The sequence below is a fragment of the Saccostrea echinata genome, unplaced genomic scaffold (assembly GCF_033153115.1).
Source record: "Saccostrea echinata isolate AGI-Se365-2 ecotype Australia unplaced genomic scaffold, CSIRO_AGI_Sech_v1 ptg000002l, whole genome shotgun sequence".
NCBI lineage: Eukaryota > Metazoa > Mollusca > Bivalvia > Ostreida > Ostreidae > Saccostrea > Saccostrea echinata.
Window position 1 is genome coordinate 18537745 of NW_026889751.1, and position 22324 is coordinate 18560068.

Sequence of the window (22324 nt, forward strand, 5' to 3'; positions counted from 1 at the left end):
GCGGATCCAGGAATTTTCCAGGGGGTCCACCTCAGTAAAAAACAATTTCCACCCAAACCCCCCAGGAGACCCAAATGTGAAAAATACCTATTTCGTGGTGGTGATGGTTGGATCCACTTTTTTCTCTCGGGGGTGGGGGGTGGGGGAGGTTTGTAAAGTCATTTCTTATTTACTTCAGCATAAGTACTTCAGTATAAAAGTATACTGTACTTTTAATAACTCTGCAAATTCCAGGGTGGGGTCCGCCCCCCCTCCCGATCCCCCTCATGGTTCTCCATCATTTGAAATTTAACTGTGGCGCAAGACTTACGCGGTGCTTATATTCGCGGTGAATTCGCGGCAGAATTCGCGAAAGTCCCACGGAATAAATAAAAAAAAAACCCACAACCTTTATGATTCAATAATGTATAATGTAATACACAAACGGCACTAATTATATTGCAAAATGAATGATAAATTCAATGATAAAAATATTAAATCTATATCGATTAAACATGGTGTAAAACAAAACTTAGTATGTTTCCAAAATATATGTTTACTGTGAAAGAGGTCTATATACGAGGGGTGATCAAAAAGTTCGCGAACTATCTCTATATTTAAAAAACCACAATTCAGATCAGAATGAAATTTGGCACACATATAGTCATACACATGTTCTATAAATAGCAGATGTTAAATAAATGTTTTGCTCTGTGTTTGTGACGTCACAATTAGAAAATGACGTCAGCATGTAGGTAACTTGTGACAAAAAATGGTTTACTCAGTCGTATTCGAGCAACGAACGGCTGTAAAGTTTAACTTATATCTCGGAAATTCCTTTGCAGTGGAATATGATAATTTGTACAAATTTTGTGAAGACGAAAGACTTACCAGAAGTTTAATAATAAATTGGATTGAATGTTTTTTGTGAAGGCAGGGAGATGGTTTAAAATGATGTTTGTTCTGTTGCCCTGCGAAAGCAAGCCGATAAAAAGATGTGTCCTTAGTTGAGCAATTTGTTTTGAAAGATCGCCAAGCTACAGTAAGAAAAATACTTGAGTATCTGAGTAATAATATAAATATTAGAATTTAAACATATGAGATATGATAAAAAGAAGGCGCCTATACTTTTTCCACATTGGATAAACGACGCTCCGGACACCGAGGACTCGGGTTGTGATGGTCACCATGCTAATTCTGGGAAAGGATATCCTTATCCACCCATCCTATTGTCGAGATTTGGCCATTTCTGACAGATGGTCTGTTCTTGTTATAAAAAATTACTTGCATGGTAAGAAACATAAGACTGGAAAAATCTCTTAGATTCTGTGAACAAACCGCTACAAAGCATGTCACGTGACCGCCTGGATCACGTGATTCGCGCATGGGCAGAACAATGGCAGATGTGCATTAAAATCGGATAGGACTACTTTAAAAAATAATGAACACTGAAACCTCATTTTATTTCTTTTAAGGAAGTAATTCAATTAGTTCGCGAACTTTTTGATCACCCCTCGTATATGCAATTATTTGTCTGAAGACTGGAGTATCTTAAAACTTTTTAATTAAAAAAAAAAAACTCTAGCAGTCTTTATGACTGTATATTTTTCTGAATAAATTATTAATTTTTCAACATTACCAAGATGCATGATTAGCTATGATACACTTACGATGTTTTGACTTGCAATGTTAATGCAATTTGAGATACTTCGTTATCTGTAAACTATTAAAGCATGAATTAAATGAATGAATTGATATTTTAAATTACATTTGTAATTATCATGACCCTTGAAAATATGGCTTGTATCTTTTCTTTCATGTGTCCAGCGAGTCGATACTTAATTGTGCAAGCCAAACAATGGGCCCTAATTATTGTAAATTAAAAGCTTATCATTAGAAACTGAAAAAAGGTATGTAATTTAGAGGTTCATTTTTTAATTATTTTTATCGTTCTGACGACGACGATCTTACTGTGGCGCTAAGAAATTTAACTGTGGCGGGACCATAACATTAAACGGCCTGGAGAGACCCTGAAGAGAAAAGAAAATTAATATCTGACTTACAATATTTGGATCAGGTCCAACGGGAATACATACAATAGGATTAGTCTTTCCAATTGTTTTGATTAATGATTGTAATATTGCAACAATCTGGAATTAGGAGAAATATAATATCAATACGTTATAATGTTTTTTTCTTCAGTTATACCACGATATTGAAGTCAAAAAAATAAATTATTATTTTTTAGAGAATAATGCATACCCTTTTCCATATCACATCCTGTATCAACCCGAGACACCAATATCAGCCAAAGGGCCGAAGGCTTGAGGGCTGATATTGGTCGAGGGCTGATACAGGATTTGGTGTGGAAAAGGGTATGTTTTATTATGCTTATTACGTACTTAGAGATAAAATAGCATCTACAGTTATGTTGTGATCAAAAACTGCAATATGGCCTAAATGAAAGAAACAAAAAGTAGACTCTACTCCAGTCATCTGAGTTGTGCAAAATCAAGTAAAAATATTATCTGTTAAAATTTTTGGAGATTACGTATTAATATTTACATTTGCTTTGTTTTTCTACTAAGCCAACTGTGAAATTGATTTGAAAACCATTTTTGTGTATACTCATGCGTGGAAATATACACGGAGAAACTCGCGCTAAAGTGACGTCACAATGAGGCTACAGGGACATTAATAAAAATATGACGATATAGGGCAGCGAGAAATTCAAAAATTAAGTACATGTATATTTTTGGTGGATTTAAACATGTAAAATGTAAATATTAGGAATGTCTTTAAGTTTAGCGTGAATTATTGGTGTGTAAATCACACAGACTTGCATCTAGGCATATTTTTCATGAAGCGCTAGCGCGCTTCATGAAGTATGCCTACGTGACAAGTCTGTGTGATTTACACACCAATAACTCGCACAAAACTTAAAAACATTCCTTAAATATTCTGCTCTCTCTCTCTCTCTCTCTCTCTCTCTCTCTCTCTAATTTTTCACTCTCTAGCTTTTCACTTATTAGATTTGAACAACATAAAACTATCAGTACTGCGAACACCTTATCTTTTTTTTTCAAATGTGCTGTAATTATCTACAATGTCAATATCATCGCGTTTTATTTTCGAATGGGTATCTTCTAGGCACACTATAAAAATGAATAGGTTGAATATTGACTAAATTTTTCTTTAGCTTTCCGAGAAAAACCCCAATCAGTTTGAAAGTTAAACATTATGTCACTTATCCATTTTTTTTATTTTAAGCAATAAGTACTAGATATGTTGCTTGAACGTAAACTTGATTTGTGAAATGTGTAAATACTTATCGTAACGATAATTCGTAACTTATTTCAATTTAAGCACTTAACTACTTTAAACAAATCTCCCATAGAAATTTTAAGAGACATTAACTCCACATATACTTTCACGTTTCGTAAATAATTAGTGCCATTGAATTCATTTTTTATTTCTTTAATAACGGTTTAACAAAATTTGTTCCAATTGGACAGGAAAGTTTTTGTATTTCTTAAGATGCACAAGCCTTCTGTGGTATCTATTCCATGGTATATTTTTCTCAATAAAAGATCTTAGATTTGTGCGATTAAAACAGTACAATCTTACCTCCTCCGTACATTAAACATGACAAAGCCAAAAGAATGCATGCTTCCATAGGGGAACTTCCGCTGCATTCCACATTAGCTAAAGTATGTAAGGCTTAGAGTATAAACTTAGGTCAAAAACTCGCACATGTGTGTGTTATCGATAAGAGAATATTGTTATATTGTATTTTACGAATAAATTATTAAATTCTTAATTAAAAACACAAATAGAAATAAATATAAATGTACTCTTATGTTATCATGTTATAAATTCATTTGAATCTAAAAAGAACGAAATGCGAGAAACTACATGTATGATACTGTAAAAACCCAATTTCTCTAGATTTTTGATTTCTTAAACATATGTAGCTTTCATACAATACCAAGACTTTGTCTAAGAGATCCAAAGTTGTTCGAATAATAATGTAAGAATTTGACCTCTCTGCCAAATGTTATGACAGCAACATTTTCATCTTCATCTGGATGAGTACTGACTTCTTTGAAATTTGAAGAAAAATTATAATGCCAGAGTGAGTGTTATATACACTCCAAAATATGTAGGCATAATTTTTCAACTAAGTTATAGCATAATAAAAAGATTTTTTTCTGCAATTATTCAGTTGATCAGAATTTGTACGATAATAAGTGCAAAATTTAAAAAGCTTTTAACTTTGATTAATCGAATCTTATACAGTGTTTAATTAAATGTGATATACAACATTTATTGAATAATGCATATTGTATCACAATATCTACCTTGTCTTAATTTTTTTAAGATACATATATAAAAATGTTTATCATAGATTAAGAAGTAATCTCTTGTTTAAAATATACAGTTACGTCTTCTCAAGTTGGTTTTTACTTTTTACGTATTCAAATAAATTTTCTTTGCAGATTTGCAGATCATATGTGATAACCTTTACCATATAGCATATACATGCAATCTATGATAGCAAAAAATGTTAGTGGATATGTACAAATTCGTTTTCATATTTTTACACAGTGAGATTTATACCGATTAATATATATCCATGAAAGCCTTCCTCATTTGATGGAACCCTTCCCCTGCCATACTGCCTGATGTATCCAAAAGGAAGACAGTACATATCCCTCTTCCATGCTGATACTTTAGTTTCTGATCTGTAAAACCAATACTATATATACACACTGCGTACAAATGTCAATATGAATCTTTATAAATAACAGAAAATTTCAAACAAAGCATACTTTCATGTGCCTCAAGCTGAGCAAGACTATCCCAATGTTGTAGATCAACCGATCGATGCATATTCTATCCTTTGACATAAATAACAGACACAGAGTTTTCAAATCTTAAACATAATCAACAGTTATAAATATGCATTTTGAAAAAACACTTAACAGTTCACTCTTTCTGTACACCAACTTCTTTTCATGATAACTCTTATGAATTCCTCATCATTTACACAATAGTTGACTTCAATGACCTTTTTCTGCTCTTTTTTGTATTAAGTACACAGAATCATTGCATATTTAGATATCCGTTTGTGATACTTTGCCAGAAAAATAAAATAAATTTTTGATCTCATGAGTTTTGTTTCCGGAATGATAATTTTATGGAAATATACAACATACAACAACATGCGTTTTGTAGAATATATATATATATATATATATATATATATATATATATATATATATATATATATATATATATATATATATATATATATATATATATATATATATATATGAAATATATGGAGATAACGAACAGTATTCAAGCTCAAAGTCCATTAGACAATACAAAATATATATATATATATATATATGTATGTATATATATATATATATATATATATATATATATATATATATATATATATATATATATATATATATATATATATATATATATATATATATACTTGGAAGCATCCAGTATATGGAGACTGTCTTAGTACTGAGTTATATTACATGTTAATATCATTACAAGGTATTATTTTCGATAAGATTTTACCATTTACTCTTCTTTTTATGTTATTCCATAACAAAAGGAATAACATAAAAATATTATTAATATATACACAATTAACACAATGCTTGTTAATAGAAACAACTCTAACTTATGCTAGTCATTCTTATAAAAGATTCCTATTTTTTAGTTTGAATCTGAATTATGCTAAAGAAATTAATTGGTTAGTATAATGCAATTAGCTGATCACAAAGCATTATGTTTACGTATCAGACGTTTTAGTTTTATACCTATGCTGAGTTATTTAGTAGGAAAAAAACTGGATATGTTAAGCCTTGTAATCAGCCCAGTTAAATCGACAAAAATTAATCACACGTTTACCAGTAAACATTATATCACCTGACTGTTATGGATTCCCTGTGTGTGAAATGAGTAATTTTTTCTCAACTCACGTACCTTCTGTTTATATGTCGTTCAAAACCGGTCTAATATTCCGGATTTGCCGTATTTTTGGAATCTTTTCCTCTTCAGAGTTACATGTCGACCAGGCCACAGTTGCGGAAGAACGTGTGTTAGAATCACTGCCGCGACTGACCTAAGTCGATGAAAATAGGTAGCAACTGTTCTTTCGAATGCGCTCGGCACTTTAAAGGGACGGTACGGTGGGTCTTTCGGATGAGACCTTAAAAACCGAGGCCCTGAGTGCCAAGTAAAGGTCTAAATTTGAAGCCCTTCACCGGTATATGGTGATTAATTGATTGTATGTTGTTTTACGTCTCATTCAAGAATTTTTCACTCATTTATGACGTCACCATATACCGGTGAAGGGCTTTAAATTTAGACCATTACTCGGCACTCAGGGCCATTGAGCAGTGAGGGTTCTTTATCGTGCCTACGCCTACCGTGACACAGAGCCTCGGTTTTTAAGGTCTCATCCGAAGGGCCCGCAACTTTCACTTCAAAGTGCCGAGCGCTTGGCGAAGAAACAGTTCCAACCTTTTTTTTTTATCGACTAAGGTCAGTACGGCCGTGATTCAAACATACGACCTTCCGATCAAGGAGCGAGCGCTCTACCGACTGAGCTACCGTGACAGTACGGTATACCGGTATATTGACGTCTCTATATGAGTGAAAAATTCTCTAACGGGTTGTAAAACATTACAATCAATCAATCTAACGGGTTCGCAACACTTTTCAGACATCTTAATACTTCTTGAATATGTGTGTAAAAGATTGTCATGATCCATTGAGGGCATAACCTTGCAATAAATCGATTTATTAAGACCCCTCTCTTACCCTCCAATGAATCTGTATACAAATATACGTCAACATCACTTATCTCGAGAATGTACGGAAAGTTTATAAATAAGATCCTAAAATAGACATCGCATCCAAGTAAATGGCCTTATATATATCTGCAAATAATATTGTATTTGATTACAAAGTACATTTTTTCATTAAATAAAGTATAACTTGGTCTGCTTTACATTGCATACAAACTGCGTCAAATTTTACGATTAGACGTCACATTGATCACAGGTACATGGCGATCAGTGAATTGTATATATCTGGCTGTGTGGTTTAACTAACGGCAAAACTGCATGTAATAATAAGTGTTGATGTAGTTTATAGCAATCCAACAGTTTAAACTTGCAAATCGTTTCATTTTGTGGTAAAATGAAGAAATATTTTTCGTAATGTAATAGTAAACATTTTCCGTATATATTAGGCCTGCCTCCTTTTTGTAGCCTTATCTGTACTGCAGACAGTTATTGTTGGCTCATCAATTCTTGGTAAACCTTGACTTAATCACAATAAAAAGAAATCTGAATTATTTTGGAATGTTAGTACATTTCAATATCAGAAATCCTTCTTTTATTCCGACAATATAGTGCATTTCAAGAAAATCTGACCATTTTCCATTTCTACTGCAGTTGCCATTTTGATTATTGCTTGACTAGAATATTTACAATATATATTACTGTGTGTTACTACAATGGCCCATTTTTCTCTCTCTACGAAATCCTGCAATACAAAGTGCTAAAGCCACAACAATTTTATCATAGGTTTTCTAACCGCCACACGTGCCAAATCGCGCCGTACTAACATTTAAAGTATAGTGCCCCTCTGGAATCGAAATTTTAATTTTGTGTAAAACATGAGGCCAAATATCGTGGTTCGTGGCTCTAGCTCTTTGTTGGACTTGACTGTTTTGGGTTACATAACAGCATAAATACTCAAAAAAAAAATTGTTTATTGTTTGAATCAATCGGTAAAGCAAAGACGAAGACTTCATTTACATTCAAAAATGTTATTCAATAAATGGCAAGATAAGTAATTTTTTTAGGAAATTTATGAAAATACAATAGGGGCCACTCAAATTTTAGTGTCAACAAAGCTTAATATCTAGTTCATTTTTTACGTATTCGTGGCCATAAAAATCGAATGCTCAGAAATTACAGAAAAATACTATTGAATATGTACACAGTAATGGTTCACTGTAAAGTTGATTTAGGAAATACGATGTGAATGAAGCTTCCATGCAGACAATATTTACACGTGATATCAATGATGTTATACTGCGGTACAATATCTAAGAATTCTTTACAAAAGGAGTCAAAATGAAATATAAAGCTTCTAGTTCTTGTCATTTTTTAACAGCACCTCACATCATAGGTCTCTCTTGTTGATATATTCAGCAATTTCATCTTTGATAATATCACTCTATACCTATTAAGAGAAAATAAAAGTACATCAGTAAAACACTAGCACGATATTAAACACTTTATGGTCGAAAATGAACTGCAAAATGGTTAAAAAAACAAACATTTGTTCGCCTATCTCCATTAGTATTGTTGATTTTGAATTCATAGCAAATGCTTTCATAATTTTCAAATTTTCCGTCTTCGAAAAGCGTTTCCATTCGCCATTCTCGGTTTTCCATTGCCAGGATATATCACTTTCTTCTTCGTCACTTTCTTTTGTGGATTCTGAATGTATTTTTTGTTCACAACACTTTAAAACCCCACTTTTTCTTTTATTGGAATGTTCCGGTTTCATTTCTATTCTTTCTAAAATATATTGAAGAAACTGACACATTGAATTTTCAGCTTTTTATTTAAGTCAGTTTTACAGAATCGGAAATCAAGAATCGTATATCCAGATATGTAATATCAGCCCCAAATATGAATAATAAATCATTTATATTTCCTATATTTCCATTATTTGTTTTACTATCTTTATTTTGTATTTTTACTTTGTTTTACCTAGGCTATCATTTTCAACACCATTATGTCTGTCACTGGTAAATTTTACAACATTTTCGCACCTATGGGATGCAATGACTCCTCGTTCGTCAAAAGGATCACTGGAATTGATTGTATAAAATAAATTAGTGTTTCAGAAATCAAAAATATCCCTAGTTTATTCGCAGTAAATTCCTTTTTCCTGAGTTTTATATACAAGGATCTGATACTAAATAAGTGGAATTTTCAGCTTGATGAATATTTAGCGTTTTGACCCTAAAAATAAGCATTTATTTTGGTGACAAGAAAATTTAAGGACTTTATGATGCCTAGAAAGATAAGTAAGCTCTAATGAATAGTTACGATATTCATGTGTTAGCGATAGTCAATATTATCAATCTCAACATCCTCGCTGAAAATGCGAAAAATTTAATCCTAGCTAAAATTGATTATGATTTACTTATAAAAGTATCATCACGTTTACATTTTGTGTTTATTATCACAAATTACCCACCATACTACAATGTCAAATTTCCCATCATAACCAAATCTGTAATTACTTTTGTTTCCATTTGGCCAGCGAACCTTAAAATTAAAAACTACAATGTACATGTAAATTAAAGCCAAACTTTGATTTAAATTATTAATAAAAATACACATGTACTAGTGAAAAGCTTTTATCCACTTATATAACTCCATCAAAGTTCACTAATCATCTTTAAATTGTTTTTGAGGTGATAAATTTTCAATATACATAGACCACTTTTTCTTTGACTCTATAAACAGCTCCAATATTGCCTATACCACCATCTTGGTTTCCCCATATCCAATCTGGTCCTATTAAAAATAAAAAAAAAAAAAAACATTTATTCAATTTTGCTCCAATATTAAATGAAAACGGATCTTAGTTATTGTGATATTTATTTTAAGTAAGCATAAAGAAAATGAAAACGACATCATCTGTTTTTTTTAACTAAACTACCAATCGCGGCAGCCTAGTTGTAGGGCGTTCGCTTTGCATGTAATCGGGAAGTGACGGATTCGATTCTCATTCTTGGCACGTACATGTATATACATGTACGTAGTGACTGTTTCTTCGCCAATCGCCCGTCATAAAAAATAAGCGTCACGGGTCTTTCGGATGAGACCTTAAAAAACGAGGTCCCTGTCAAGGTAGACTTTGACACGAAAAAGAACTCCCACTGCGCAATGGCAATCAATGTCGACTAAAGATCTATATTTGAAGCCCTTCACAGGTAAATGTTGATGTCTCATAAGGGTGAAAAATTCTCCAAATAGACAAAAACAATCAATCAATTTTTATCTAAATTATGGAACTTATTATTATAGTTTATGTATCAACAATTAGGATACAAAAATTTTCCTATATATCCAGACAAAAGAAATTTCAAGCATTACCTAATTATTTTTCTCGACGGATATCAATAATAACCTTTACTATAATAGGTTACGCACTGGAAACAATTAGGCAATGATTTTAGAATTTACCTCTTTTAACAACACATCCTACAGCGATATTTTCTCTTTGTAGTATTCGAGGTTCATTACAAATAATGACAGCACACTGGTTTGGATCACTGGGATCATATCTATACGGAAATCTCATTGTAGTGTCCCATTCAACATTGACCCATCCATCTGTAGATTAAAGAAACATTTTTAATGCAAAATATCAGAAAAAATTAATTTGTCGAAATTGGACCCTTCTTACCTTGATTCCAGTGTCCAATGATAGTGCCTAATCCACTGGAGTTCTGATTATTATAAGTCCAGCATGGACCTCTTCGTACCCTAGTTCCTGGTGGAGGTAATCTTTCATTGCGTTCACTATATACCTGGACGTCCAACTGTTGTTCATTTTGGTATACATTTATTTCATATGCACGCCTATTGTTTAAAATATCCACGACATCTTCCTAATTTTGAGAAGCAATATATAAATAAAAAAGAGGTGTTTGTGAAACAATGATGCCCAAGTATTAGAGCTTATGAAGAAGGTTAAAGTTTCTCAAATGCAAGTAATACCCCAATATCAAGGTCAAGAGATAAATACTAATGACATCAAAAGAAAGATTTTGTCACAAGGAATATCCCTGTGAAATAATAATGCCCTAGCACTAAACATGCTCCAAGGTCAAGGTCGGTCAAAGGTTAAAAATTCTTGGTACCCAAAGAATGGACTTGTCACAAGGAATATACCTGTGAAACGTAAATGCCCTAGCACCAACTGTTCAAAAGTTATGGTCAAGGATAAAGAAATTTTTCAAAGGAAAGTCATACTCCATGGTCAAGGTCAAAGAGTCCAAATTGTTGGTGCCCAAGGATTGATCATTTCATCATAAATATACATGTGAAATATGAAAGCCGTAGCACCAACTGTTATAAAGTTTTGGCTAAAATTAAAAATTTTAAGAAGTAGGTTAAACTGAAAGGTCTAGGTCAAAGGGGCAAAATTACTTTTACTCAAGGGAAGGACTTATCACAATGGATAGACATGTGTAGAGCAAACGCCCTAACTCTAACCATTCAAAAGTGAAGGCCATCGTTAAAGGTTTTTAGATTAAGGTCAATCTCCAAGGTCAAGGTCAAACGGTCAAAATATTTGTACCATAGCTAGGAAGGTCTTAACAAAAGGAATACCCATATGAAGTATATGAAAGGCAGAGCACCAACAGTTCAAAAGTTATGGCCAAGTTTTGCAAACTTTTGAAAATGTGGGTCAAACTGCGAGGTAAAGAGGTCAGATATGTTAGAATCAAAAGAATTGTCTTGTCACAAGGAAAACTCATCTGAGATATGAAATCCACATCTTCAGCCAATTAAAAATTACATATATGGGCAAGGTTATTTTTTTCCTTTTTCTGACATACAGACAGAGAGACAGACAGGGCAAAACTTTATATGCAACCAAATCTTCGATTAAGGGGGCAGAACAATTTTCCACTACATGGAATCTACAGCGATAATTTAAACAAAGATCTCAGAAAGGCAGACTCTCAATCAATTTCCCGTTTTATTAATGAGAAAAAAAATCAATTTCTCATTAATTAGCCCCCTACCGGTGAAACCGGAGGGGACTATAGGTTTCCGCTGATTCTGCCCGTCCGTCTGTCTGGCTGTCCGTCTAGCTGTACCTCTGTCTGTCTGTAAGTCTGTCCCACTTTGTTTTCCGCACTTTTTTTTCTAAACGCTTTTAGATACTGAGCTGATTTTTTCAATATATGGGTATATTGATAGTTACAGATCAAGTTTGCATTTTGTTCCGCTTCAATGATTTTTTAAGGAATTGCGACCTTTTCAATTTTTCAGGGTTTTCCGCATATTTTTTTTCTAAACGCTTGCAGATATTGAGCTGATTTTTGTTATGTGACTTTACCTTGATGAGTTATAAAGTTTACATTTCGTTCCGCTTCACTGATTTTTGACGGATTTATGGCATTTTCAATGTTTAACGGGAACCAGCTTACACTTGCCGGTAGGGGACTAGTTTTGCTAATGTAATACTCTCATAATGCTTGTTTTTCTAAATTACATTAACTTTTCAATCCGTGCCGCAGTGGTTAGAGCCTATGCGGAAGAGTCGCAGAGTAAGGAGTTGGTCCTTACATCGTGGATTCGAATCCCACGTTAAGACTGGTCCTTCGGATGAGCCTGCAAAAACCGAGGTCTCGTGTCGCTGTAGATGCTGGCACGAAAAATGGCTGCTCAATGGCTTTGAATGACGAGTATAGGTCTAAAATTTACAACCCTTCACCGACAAGTGGTGGTGTCTCAATATGAGTGAAAATTCTCGAAAGGGACATTAAACTAGCAAACAAATAAACAAACAAAAGTTTTCAATCAGAGAGAAAAGACAAAGCAAGTGTTTGCTGGTTCTTGTAAAAATATTTAAAAGTTTCAAACAAAACGAATTGGAATAACCTTTGAATAAGAAAACAAAATGAAAAAAGAAGAAGAAATCAGTAAATGCGAGAAACCTATCTATCCTTTCCTCACCAAAAGTATATATGTGCTAGTATTCGGTAAATAAAAGTCAAATAGGTTTTAAATTGTCCTTTGTTCTTAAAAAAAGGTGACATATCTAAAGTGCCCTTGGAAATCTACGAATAAAGCAACATCCATTCTACTAATAGATATTAATCCAAATTATTTCCATATTCCTCTGGAACAGACATACTCAGAAACGCCCATAATTTTGTGGAACTGTAAAAAATCTTTGAATGTAATGTATTTAGTTTGTGGAGTCAGAACAGAAATACAAGATCTAACATTCGTATACACATAAAACCAACTAAAAAAATATTTTTTTGAGTGTCTGTGTGAAAATATTCTTTAAATTCCATCGATTTTTTTACGACATTAAGAAGAGAGATCGAGGGACTGATAAAAAAAAAACGAAGGCAAGACAAAGAATGTATTAAAAAAAGGAAAAGAACAAAAGAATAACAACAAATAAAAAAAGAAACGCACCCAAAAATAACAAGGACAAAAAGAAAAGCAAGAAAAAAAGATGATATAATTGCTTGTCTTTGGAAAAAATTGATACAACTTACCAGGTCCCTCTCTGTCACAACATGCTGAAATCTTGTAGAAAATACTAAGGATCTCACGTCATCAATAGTACAGGAAGTAGGTGGTACCTCCCCGAGGATGTCTCCAGCAATCATCTATAAGTAAGAAAAGCATTCTTCTTTTTTTTAAAGTCTCAATATGAAAAGAATGACAAACAATTGTATGGGTACAAATGGAAAACATTTGATACATGTAGAATAAAGGGTACTCAACCATGTTTAATGAATATTTTGCAAATTGTCGAGCTTTTTCATAATTTAGAATTTTTCCTCCTCGAGATCCATAGGCAATGGTCGCCAATAAGCACTGTAAATGATGTAAACAAGATATATTTGTTCAGTGTACAATTTTTTCTATTGTGGCATATTTTTTGATATTTAACCTAAAACATTCAGATAATTTCCAGGAGATACACATAATTTGGATCATTAATATTTCTAACCAAAAAACAATATATGATCATTGTAATTAATTAAAGACAATTTGTTTTGTGTACATGCAATATTAGTATCATTTTAAAATCGTACATAGTTTGATTAAACAAATGGATGCAAATTAAGATAGGTGCACAGTCAGATAATTGAACATAATATATACGTACAATATTTGGATCATTTCCGACAGGTACGCACGTAATTGGATTTATGTTTCCTATTTGCCTCACCAGATTCAAAAGTTGCACATTCTGAGAGAAAAATCAAATATATATCTATATATATATATATATATATATATATATATATATATATATATATATATATATATATATATATATATGTAAGTCAATAAGTTGTATGAAAAAAATATGGAATAATCAATACTATTTAATGTCATTTATTTAACATTTGAATGAAGTTAGCTTAAGCAAAAAATGTCATTTTGTAACCTGATTTTCTTCATTTTCAGAAAAACGATGTTCTGAATCTGAGTCAGTCGAAGATGTAGCTTTGCCGTCAGAAATAAGTATCACTCTAGCTCTGCAGTTAAATGGGCCAATAGTGGTGTTCCGTTCTATAAAATATAATATGTAGTGTGATGTTTGAACTTACCTTTACTTAACAGTTTGTATTTGTTCAAAACAAATATGTTAATTATTATTTTTTTTTTTAATTACATCGGTCAAAACATTTATAAGTGTCGATGTTGAATCAGTAAAAGAAACGTACGCCCATTTTCCAAGGCAGAAATAGCTAAAAGGAAGCCTTCGATCATCAGTGATGGTCCAGAACATGACAAGTCATCTTCAAATTTTCAATTGAATTAAAATAATGGGAAAATTAAATGTGATTAAATATTAGAATTATTAGTATGAAAAGTCGTATAAATTTAGGCAGAGCAAAAATGGTATTTTCTGACCTAATATTCGACTCAAGGAGACATAGTTGTTGGAGAAATAGTGCAGATATTTAACCTCTGTTCCAAACTGTATCACTGCAACATTTTCATCCAACATTGAATTGGTTGCGTAACCTATATGTAAAAAAAAGTATTTCATTAGCCGCTCTTCTATTTATTTTCAAATCTTATCAAAATGTCGGAACAAATTTATAATTGTACTTTAGCAATATATAAAATGATGGTCTTTTTTTAAAAAAATAAATATATAGATAGATAAATAAATAGATAATAATAATTAAAAAAAAAAGAAATTCAATTGAAACTTGTATACCTTCTATAAAGGATGCAAAAGCCTCCTGCATTTGTCGACACCCTTCTCCTTTCATGCTCTCTGATGTGTCCAATATGAAGAGGTTGCATACTCCACGTCCTTCTGTCTGCTTTCTTATGTGATCTTCATAAAAATATTCAAAAAGGGTTCTTCGTGGGCCGTTTAACATAGCGGCCCCGCTACAGTTAAATTCTTTAGAGTTAAAGTGAAAAAAAAATCAGCGCCATAGTTCCGCCACATTAAAATATTAGCGCCACAGTAACATCGTCGGATTAAATGTATATTAAATATTTAGCCTTAAAAACGAACCCCAAATTCTGTTTTGTTTGTTTGTTTGTATGTTGTTTAACGTCCCTCTCGAGAATTTTTCACTTATATGGAGACGCCACCACTTGACGGTGGAGAGCTGCAAATTTTGTCCTATACTCGGCACTTACGGCCATTGAGCAGTGAGGGATCTTTTTTGTGCCAGCACCTACTGCGGCCTCGGTTTATACGGTCTCATCCGAAGGACCGGTCTCCACAGCCCATCCCACAGTGGGATTTGAACCCGCGACGTAAGGATCAACTCCTTACTTCGCGACTCTAGAGCAGACCCTCTAACCACTGCGCCACGCGGGCGACCCCAAATTCTGTAACTGATATTCTAATGCTAAAGCGTCATTTTACTCTTATTAGAGTCCGTTGTTTGGCTACGAAAGAGGCACAAAAAGTATCCATATCAGCATGGAATTGGGACAGGTTCAAATCTGTATAAATAAATGAACGATGGCTACGGCTTTTAAAATTCATTTAATGTTATAGAAATATGATCTAGTGCTAAGCAATGATCATTTTGATAGTTTTATAAAGCTCTGCTATACATATTTACTAATTTGCTTTCAATTAGGATACTTCAAAACGGAAGAACCGTCATAGTCTTTGTAAGAAAAATAATTCTTTGATCGTACAAACCTTTTGTAAAAAGATATTGGGCTCTTTGAAGTTATTATAAGGGAAAGAGTCATTCAGAATGCCAACGTACAATGATCATATGCGTGTGTATTTTTGAGATCCATATTTCTTTCCTCGTTAGATAAGTTCTTATCAACTGATATTTTCTTTGGTTCCGATTTTTTGTTCGTAGAAAAAATTGACGCCTTTACTTTAATTCGGTAATTTTCGGATTGAAGAGTTCATACCTACAATTAGTTACGATGTGCACATGGATGATGTAATGTATCCAATATATAAACAACTGTCCCACCTGCCTACTTACGCGGAAACAAAACTCCCCTCCGTAACGAAAGAGCGCATCAAGGGAGATAATCTCGAAACTTGCGTATTATCATCTAGGCTTCGTTGGACTTCACGCATTAATGAAAAGAGAAAAGCCATTTTGTCCCTCTTACCCGGTAATTGCAAATAAATTTTTTTCGAGCTATTATATATATAATTAAGCTTTACTAAAGAAACCCACGTCTCGAAAATTGCATTGGCACTATGAGTCGAACATCGTACGTGTATCGTATTTATGTCTTGCTGCATAATGTTGACAAATTAACGATAGATCAATCAAAATATGTTTTATAATCCCAAACAGCTAATGTGTCTTTAATTTACAAGTTTTAAGATTATTGGTCAACCGAGACCAATAATTGCAAAAATAAATAGCGTGTGACATACTAAAATTCTTCTGTCTGACACTGAGGGGATATAACTTACATTTTGTAAACAAATTTTTTTTTTTTTTTTTTAAAAAAATCAGGTTAAACACTAAAAATGTGCTATTAATGACACTAATATTTTTAGATACAATTTGTGTATTAACATAGAGATTAAGAAAAGTTATGTGTTTTTCATTTTATTCAGTGGTTACTCTGCGAATTCGGTCGCGAAAAGACCACAAATATCAGCATTTCGCGTATGTCTTGCGCCACAGTTAAATTTAAAATGATGGAGAACCCTGAAAAAATAAATCCACAGGCAAATCCTGTATACTTTAATGGAAATAAAATTCATTATTTTATCTTTAATTCTAAAGAAGTATCATTGAGTCCTTTTGTATGCTGAACATTTCAAAATAAGTTTTTTTTTAAAATAAATTTTGTAAACACGATGAAAATTTTGACATGATAAACTAAAATTATTTTTTAAATTAATATAAACGTAATGTGAAATTCCATTGGTAAACTGAGTATTGAAATTTGGCCAAGACAATTTATAACATACACTATAAATTAGATATGATAAGAAGAATTTTTAAATTTGATATGAAAAATGATATTTCCATATTTCATTACACACATGTATAGTTTTATTTTAAGTAGCACGTAGGATCACTTACGTTCAATAGCTTCTTTTCCCAATCTTTCTACCAAAGAATGTTCCTCAATACGACCAGCCATTAGAAAATGTCTCTCCACTAACTCATCGAAACAGGGCTAGAAAATTTATTATTCTTATCATTTATAAAACTTCAAGCCTTTTCATATTTGCTTCAGTTTGTTTTATAAAAAAATTTCCTCGCCAGTCCCTATGAACAGGAAATTTAGCACGGAAACCACAGACATGTATTCAGCTATATGACAAAAAAACTTTATCAAAATGCAGCATTGCAATGTGCATCTTTCCTGGATTTCATTTATTAAGGACTATTGATCCTCTGTTCTAAATGGCACAATTTGTTTTTAAATTTCCCAACATTGATTTTCATCAAGAGCTATGACATCAGATTCAAATGAAAAATAGCATGAGGTATGAAGCGCTGCTTATTTTTTGTATGAATTGTATATGAAAATAATATTTAGTGTCATACCTATTAAATTTACATTAAAAAAATATAAATCGTTGCTTCTTAACTCAGAATAGCACAATTTTATATGTGGTTGTAAGAAAAGAATACTTCCGTTAGCAAGATTTATCTGTCTTATAAATATTTTGTCTATGAAAATACTGTATATAAAACATTTTTTATAAAATGTTTGCAAAATTGCTGTTTGTTTGGAAAATCGTATTTATTTGATGTAATCTAAAATGAAAGTTCATGATTAGTAATTTCAGTTACTTTATAAACTTCTTGGAAGCCTTTGGTTGTTAAAAAAATGCCAAATTATTTCGTTGTTATTCGTAGTAATTTTGAAAAACAGAAAAGGATATTTTTTCATTCATGTACGCTGCAGTTCCGCCAAAATATAATCCCTTGTAGATTTTAAAGTCATTTAATCATTTCTTTTTAAAGTCGTTCAATTATGAGAAAGAAAGAAAATTATCATCTTTAAAATCCTTAACATCTACATATACAGGACATTTAAGCAAATATACTTTCAATGTTTCACTTAGTCAGAAACCAGAGAAGAATCCCTTCTTTATGATCATGAACACATTATCAAATAGTGATACTTTCTTTTCTTAATAATTCACCTGAATTGAAATATAAACTTTTCATCTTCTCGATACGAATCAAAGATTTTGGATGAGATGAAAATATCCATTATTATTTTTTATTTGTAATTTAATTAAGAAAGTTTTAAATCAAGTTGAAAGATACTTGTGTCATTTGCCTTGCCCAGAACGAACCTGTTTGACTGTTTGATTTTGTGTACACAGGTTATAATTTTCCTCTTTCGAAAGTTACATAAATAATATATCTTCAGATTAACTAAGAAACAACATTCTTTATTACATGTATACAAAAGCCACATTAATAAATTAATGCAAATTTGTGTAAACTTAAACCCCTAAACGCATATTTCAAGTTTTCCATTAATATTAGTTCGATTTAATACGTTCTATTACCATTAGTGAACTCTTCAAAATTAGAGGCGCGTTTGGTCGTCACTGGGATTGCATGGCGTTCCGGATAATACAAACCATGCCAATCTCAATCCAGTTTTAAATGTTAAATGTATCTGTCATTCCAATTAAAGAATGGAACTAAAATACATATGTAAGAGAGCGAGAACCCTAAATTTATCATCCATTAATAAAAAATACGACATTTCCGAGGCATGTGTATTGTTTTTAGATGTACCATACGATAAATAGATACATACGATCAACAATAGATATAAATTGATATCGTTGTCATTCCTACTTTTGATGTATATAAAGTCCACAACAATAAAATATTTCATTTGAATTTTCATAGGATTTGTTCATAGACATTCAACATATTGTTTACATGTTTATGTTACGTTTGTCAGAGAAATCCCGCGAGATTTGTACTTTTTCCGACTTTTTCACAAAAGAGCGAACTAAGAAGTATATTTCTTCCATAGTGGAAATAGAAGGTATTGCTGAAAATTAAATTGCGTTATTAGAGAGGCCCATATTTGGGGTTATCGGGTCGTTAGCATTTCCCCGATTTTTCAACGTTTGGTATTTTAGTCGAATCCTACGTACTTCCTTTTCCTCTGAAGAACGAAGAAGAGCAGACCTATCCTGCATCTCAAGTTGTAAATTTGTTTATTTTTTTTATTGTGTTAACCCCCCCCCCCCACACCCTGTATTTATGAATATACAATTAAAAATGTTTTATTGGGAGTCATTTTTCTGCCGCTTATTTTTTCTTCTATCAGCCTTGTCCATCTCTAAGTTCAATACCTAACTTCGTCATGGCGCAATGCATGGCTGTAACCTCTGATGGCTGTTGCTGTATCCAAACTGTTATTGTACCAACACCCATGAAGTTAAAATTTCCAAGATGTGTTCCGCAATCTGTTGCTGAACTTTAATAGTGATTAATATATCTAGTGAGTATCTGACCCCAGGGCTCACTATTACTTTATATGTGACTGATTTTCGTACGATTCCCAATTTGTATATAACGGATGGAATACGTCCACACAATCTTTAGCTGAACTTAAATAGGGTTATATTTAGTGAGCATCTGTTCTCAGGGCTCGCTACAACTTTACATAATTATTTCCAATATGTGTGAAATTTCAATTGGCTTATTTGTGTCAGACTGGATGAAACATTTCCATTGTATTATTTGCCAGTATGTTGTTTAACAGCTTCATTTGTATATTTGCCTATTTCATATTTATTTCTATATTTGCCTATTTTTTGTGTATTTTCATTAGCATGTATTTGCCATTTGCCATTTGGGTTGCCAAAATCGCCCAATGTACTTGGGTCGGTAACCTTGGTTACGATTGTAACCAGTAACTAATTGTGATTGTTGATAACTGAAAATTGTAGTGCTGCCATGGCCATAATTCGCCATTAAACGTCAACAATTTAGATTTGTGTGGTGTTTTCTATAATAATATTCAATATTTGTTTGCTTTAAAACACACTTTACTTTATAATTTTGTGAAGAAAATACTGACATTCCTATACTATTGATATATGGTTATTATTTCAATCTAATTATAAATCAAAAGAATTGAACTTCCAATATTATCAAATTTTGTTATAAAATGTACGAGGATTATTCAAAAAGTATCTACAGTAAAACTAGTTTACATTGAAATTTGAGGGATCTTGAGATTTATTTCAAATTAAATACAACACAATTCATTTGGAACATCAGACTGGCCTTGTAGACAAATGTATGTTGTTTTCTGGGCCGTAAGGGCCTCGTCAGTAGAAGTCATTTCGTGTTCAAATGCTGTATCTGTATTATCGTCGTTTTCACCGCTGTCGCTGTTAACATTTGATTTCTGTCTGACCTCAGTAAGAATGTCATCGTCAGTCAGTATTTCATGTGAGCACACTTTGCTGTTAACGTCATGAGTTCTAATTGAACGAATTAAATGAAACTGCACACATTGACAAAACAAATATTTCAACATTTGATAATGTGTTGATCTTAAATATCCTAAAAATAATCTGCAGAAGAACATTCATTTTCTACGCTTTTTAATGACCCTTTTATCTCAATGAGAAGGAAGACAGTCTATTTCTAAATTTATTCAGATCAAATTCTACAATATATATCAAGGACAATGTCACAAAACATAAATCAAGTATTTTTCTAATCGTCTTCGCTGCTTCTTATATCTGTTATTGATTTGGAAAGTGTGTCAATTTGTTTTCTCTTTTGAAAAATAATCCTGCATCTAAAGGAAAAATCTTTATTAAGCATAAAAAATAAAATACGTTTAGACAGTCTGTTAAGAAGAAAGATCATTTAATATTCGGTGGTTAAGATCAATTTCAGGTTAATAAATAATGTCGTTCAATAAAAATTTGTTACGTCCAACGTATTAAGCAATTTGCAGTACTCACAAGCGACCGTTGAAGTTGATAACAACAGATGAATCAGGGTTTCTTTTATGAGAATTTTCAATTTTTTTGTTTATTTCATCACTGTAATCGTTCCATCTCCCAGAAGAGTCTCTCCATTGCCATTTACGTTTCATGGTATGTCCATTTAAACTTTTTTCATGACTCTCATATTTCATCGATCCGTTAATTTCATCGCATTTTGAGCCGCATTCTGCTTGTGAATGGTCTTCTCCATCTTTCGGCGAAGTAGACAGCCAATTATGATTCCATTTAATGTTTCCCGTTTCTTCTTTGCTATCTTCTTGGTTACAAAGATTAATTCTTAGATATTAAACATTAAATATGAAAAGTATAATTAGAACTGTATCTGCTATCGGAAGCATTTTTTTGCTTTTATTGTAAATACGGAAACCCAATTACACTCTTCAGATGAAAATTATTTGCAATGTTATTTTGTATATCTCTATAAATTCAGTATGATATGTGTTGAGTTCAAATTACTTTTTTAATGAAAGAAAAAGTGAGCAAGCTCACATACCCCACGCTTCCCCAAAACTCGACAATGCAACACGTAATGAATGGCACAGTGCATTTTAAATACACAGTATAATTCAAAAAAGGGGCATTACTTGCAAAAAATCATCACATCAAAACTTCTTGCATATAAGGACATTCAAATCTTTGTATGTTACAAATTTAACTGGGCTGAAGTTTCTAGATAAATAATGGAATCAAAATTTCTTGGTATACAAATCTATACATTATTCTGAAATACCTACAAAGTTTCAGGAAATTCAGTGCCGGAATTATGCTGACAAACTGTTATTTAAATTCCTCAGTGATTTCGATTTGTTAATGAGTGTAAGTCCATGTCCAACACATGACAGTTTACACATTTAAATAATTGATGGAAACAAAATTATGATGTAGTCATATGAATCTGTTTATATACTGTACTTATGAAATTATTTAAGGCAAAGCACACCAATTTGAAGGGGGGGGGGGGAGAGAGAGAACTATCGAAGATGGTGTGTGTGTGAGTGTGTGTTTGTGTTAAACCATT

The 22324-nt window shown here is 32.3% G+C and overlaps 1 protein-coding gene across 1 annotated transcript in view; it reads right to left on the bottom strand.

Annotated features, from left to right (window-relative positions):
- Positions 1-17431, bottom strand: part of LOC133178087 (uncharacterized) — a 36717-nt gene extending 19286 nt beyond the window's left edge. The window contains exons 1-13 of the mRNA XM_061312849.1: positions 17372-17431; positions 15046-15168; positions 14733-14846; positions 14543-14617; positions 14263-14387; positions 13978-14061; positions 13590-13682; positions 13358-13471; positions 10516-10720; positions 10293-10442; positions 9568-9620; positions 9298-9368; positions 8795-8905 (exon numbers count right to left, since the gene is read on the bottom strand). Coding sequence (XP_061168833.1) covers positions 8795-8905; positions 9298-9368; positions 9568-9620; positions 10293-10442; positions 10516-10720; positions 13358-13471; positions 13590-13682; positions 13978-14061; positions 14263-14387; positions 14543-14617; positions 14733-14846; positions 15046-15100 — 1250 coding nt within the window. The 5' untranslated portion in view covers positions 15101-15168; positions 17372-17431. The remainder of the gene's footprint in view (positions 1-8794; positions 8906-9297; positions 9369-9567; positions 9621-10292; positions 10443-10515; positions 10721-13357; positions 13472-13589; positions 13683-13977; positions 14062-14262; positions 14388-14542; positions 14618-14732; positions 14847-15045; positions 15169-17371) is intronic.
- Positions 17432-22324: the final 4893 nt, after the last annotated feature.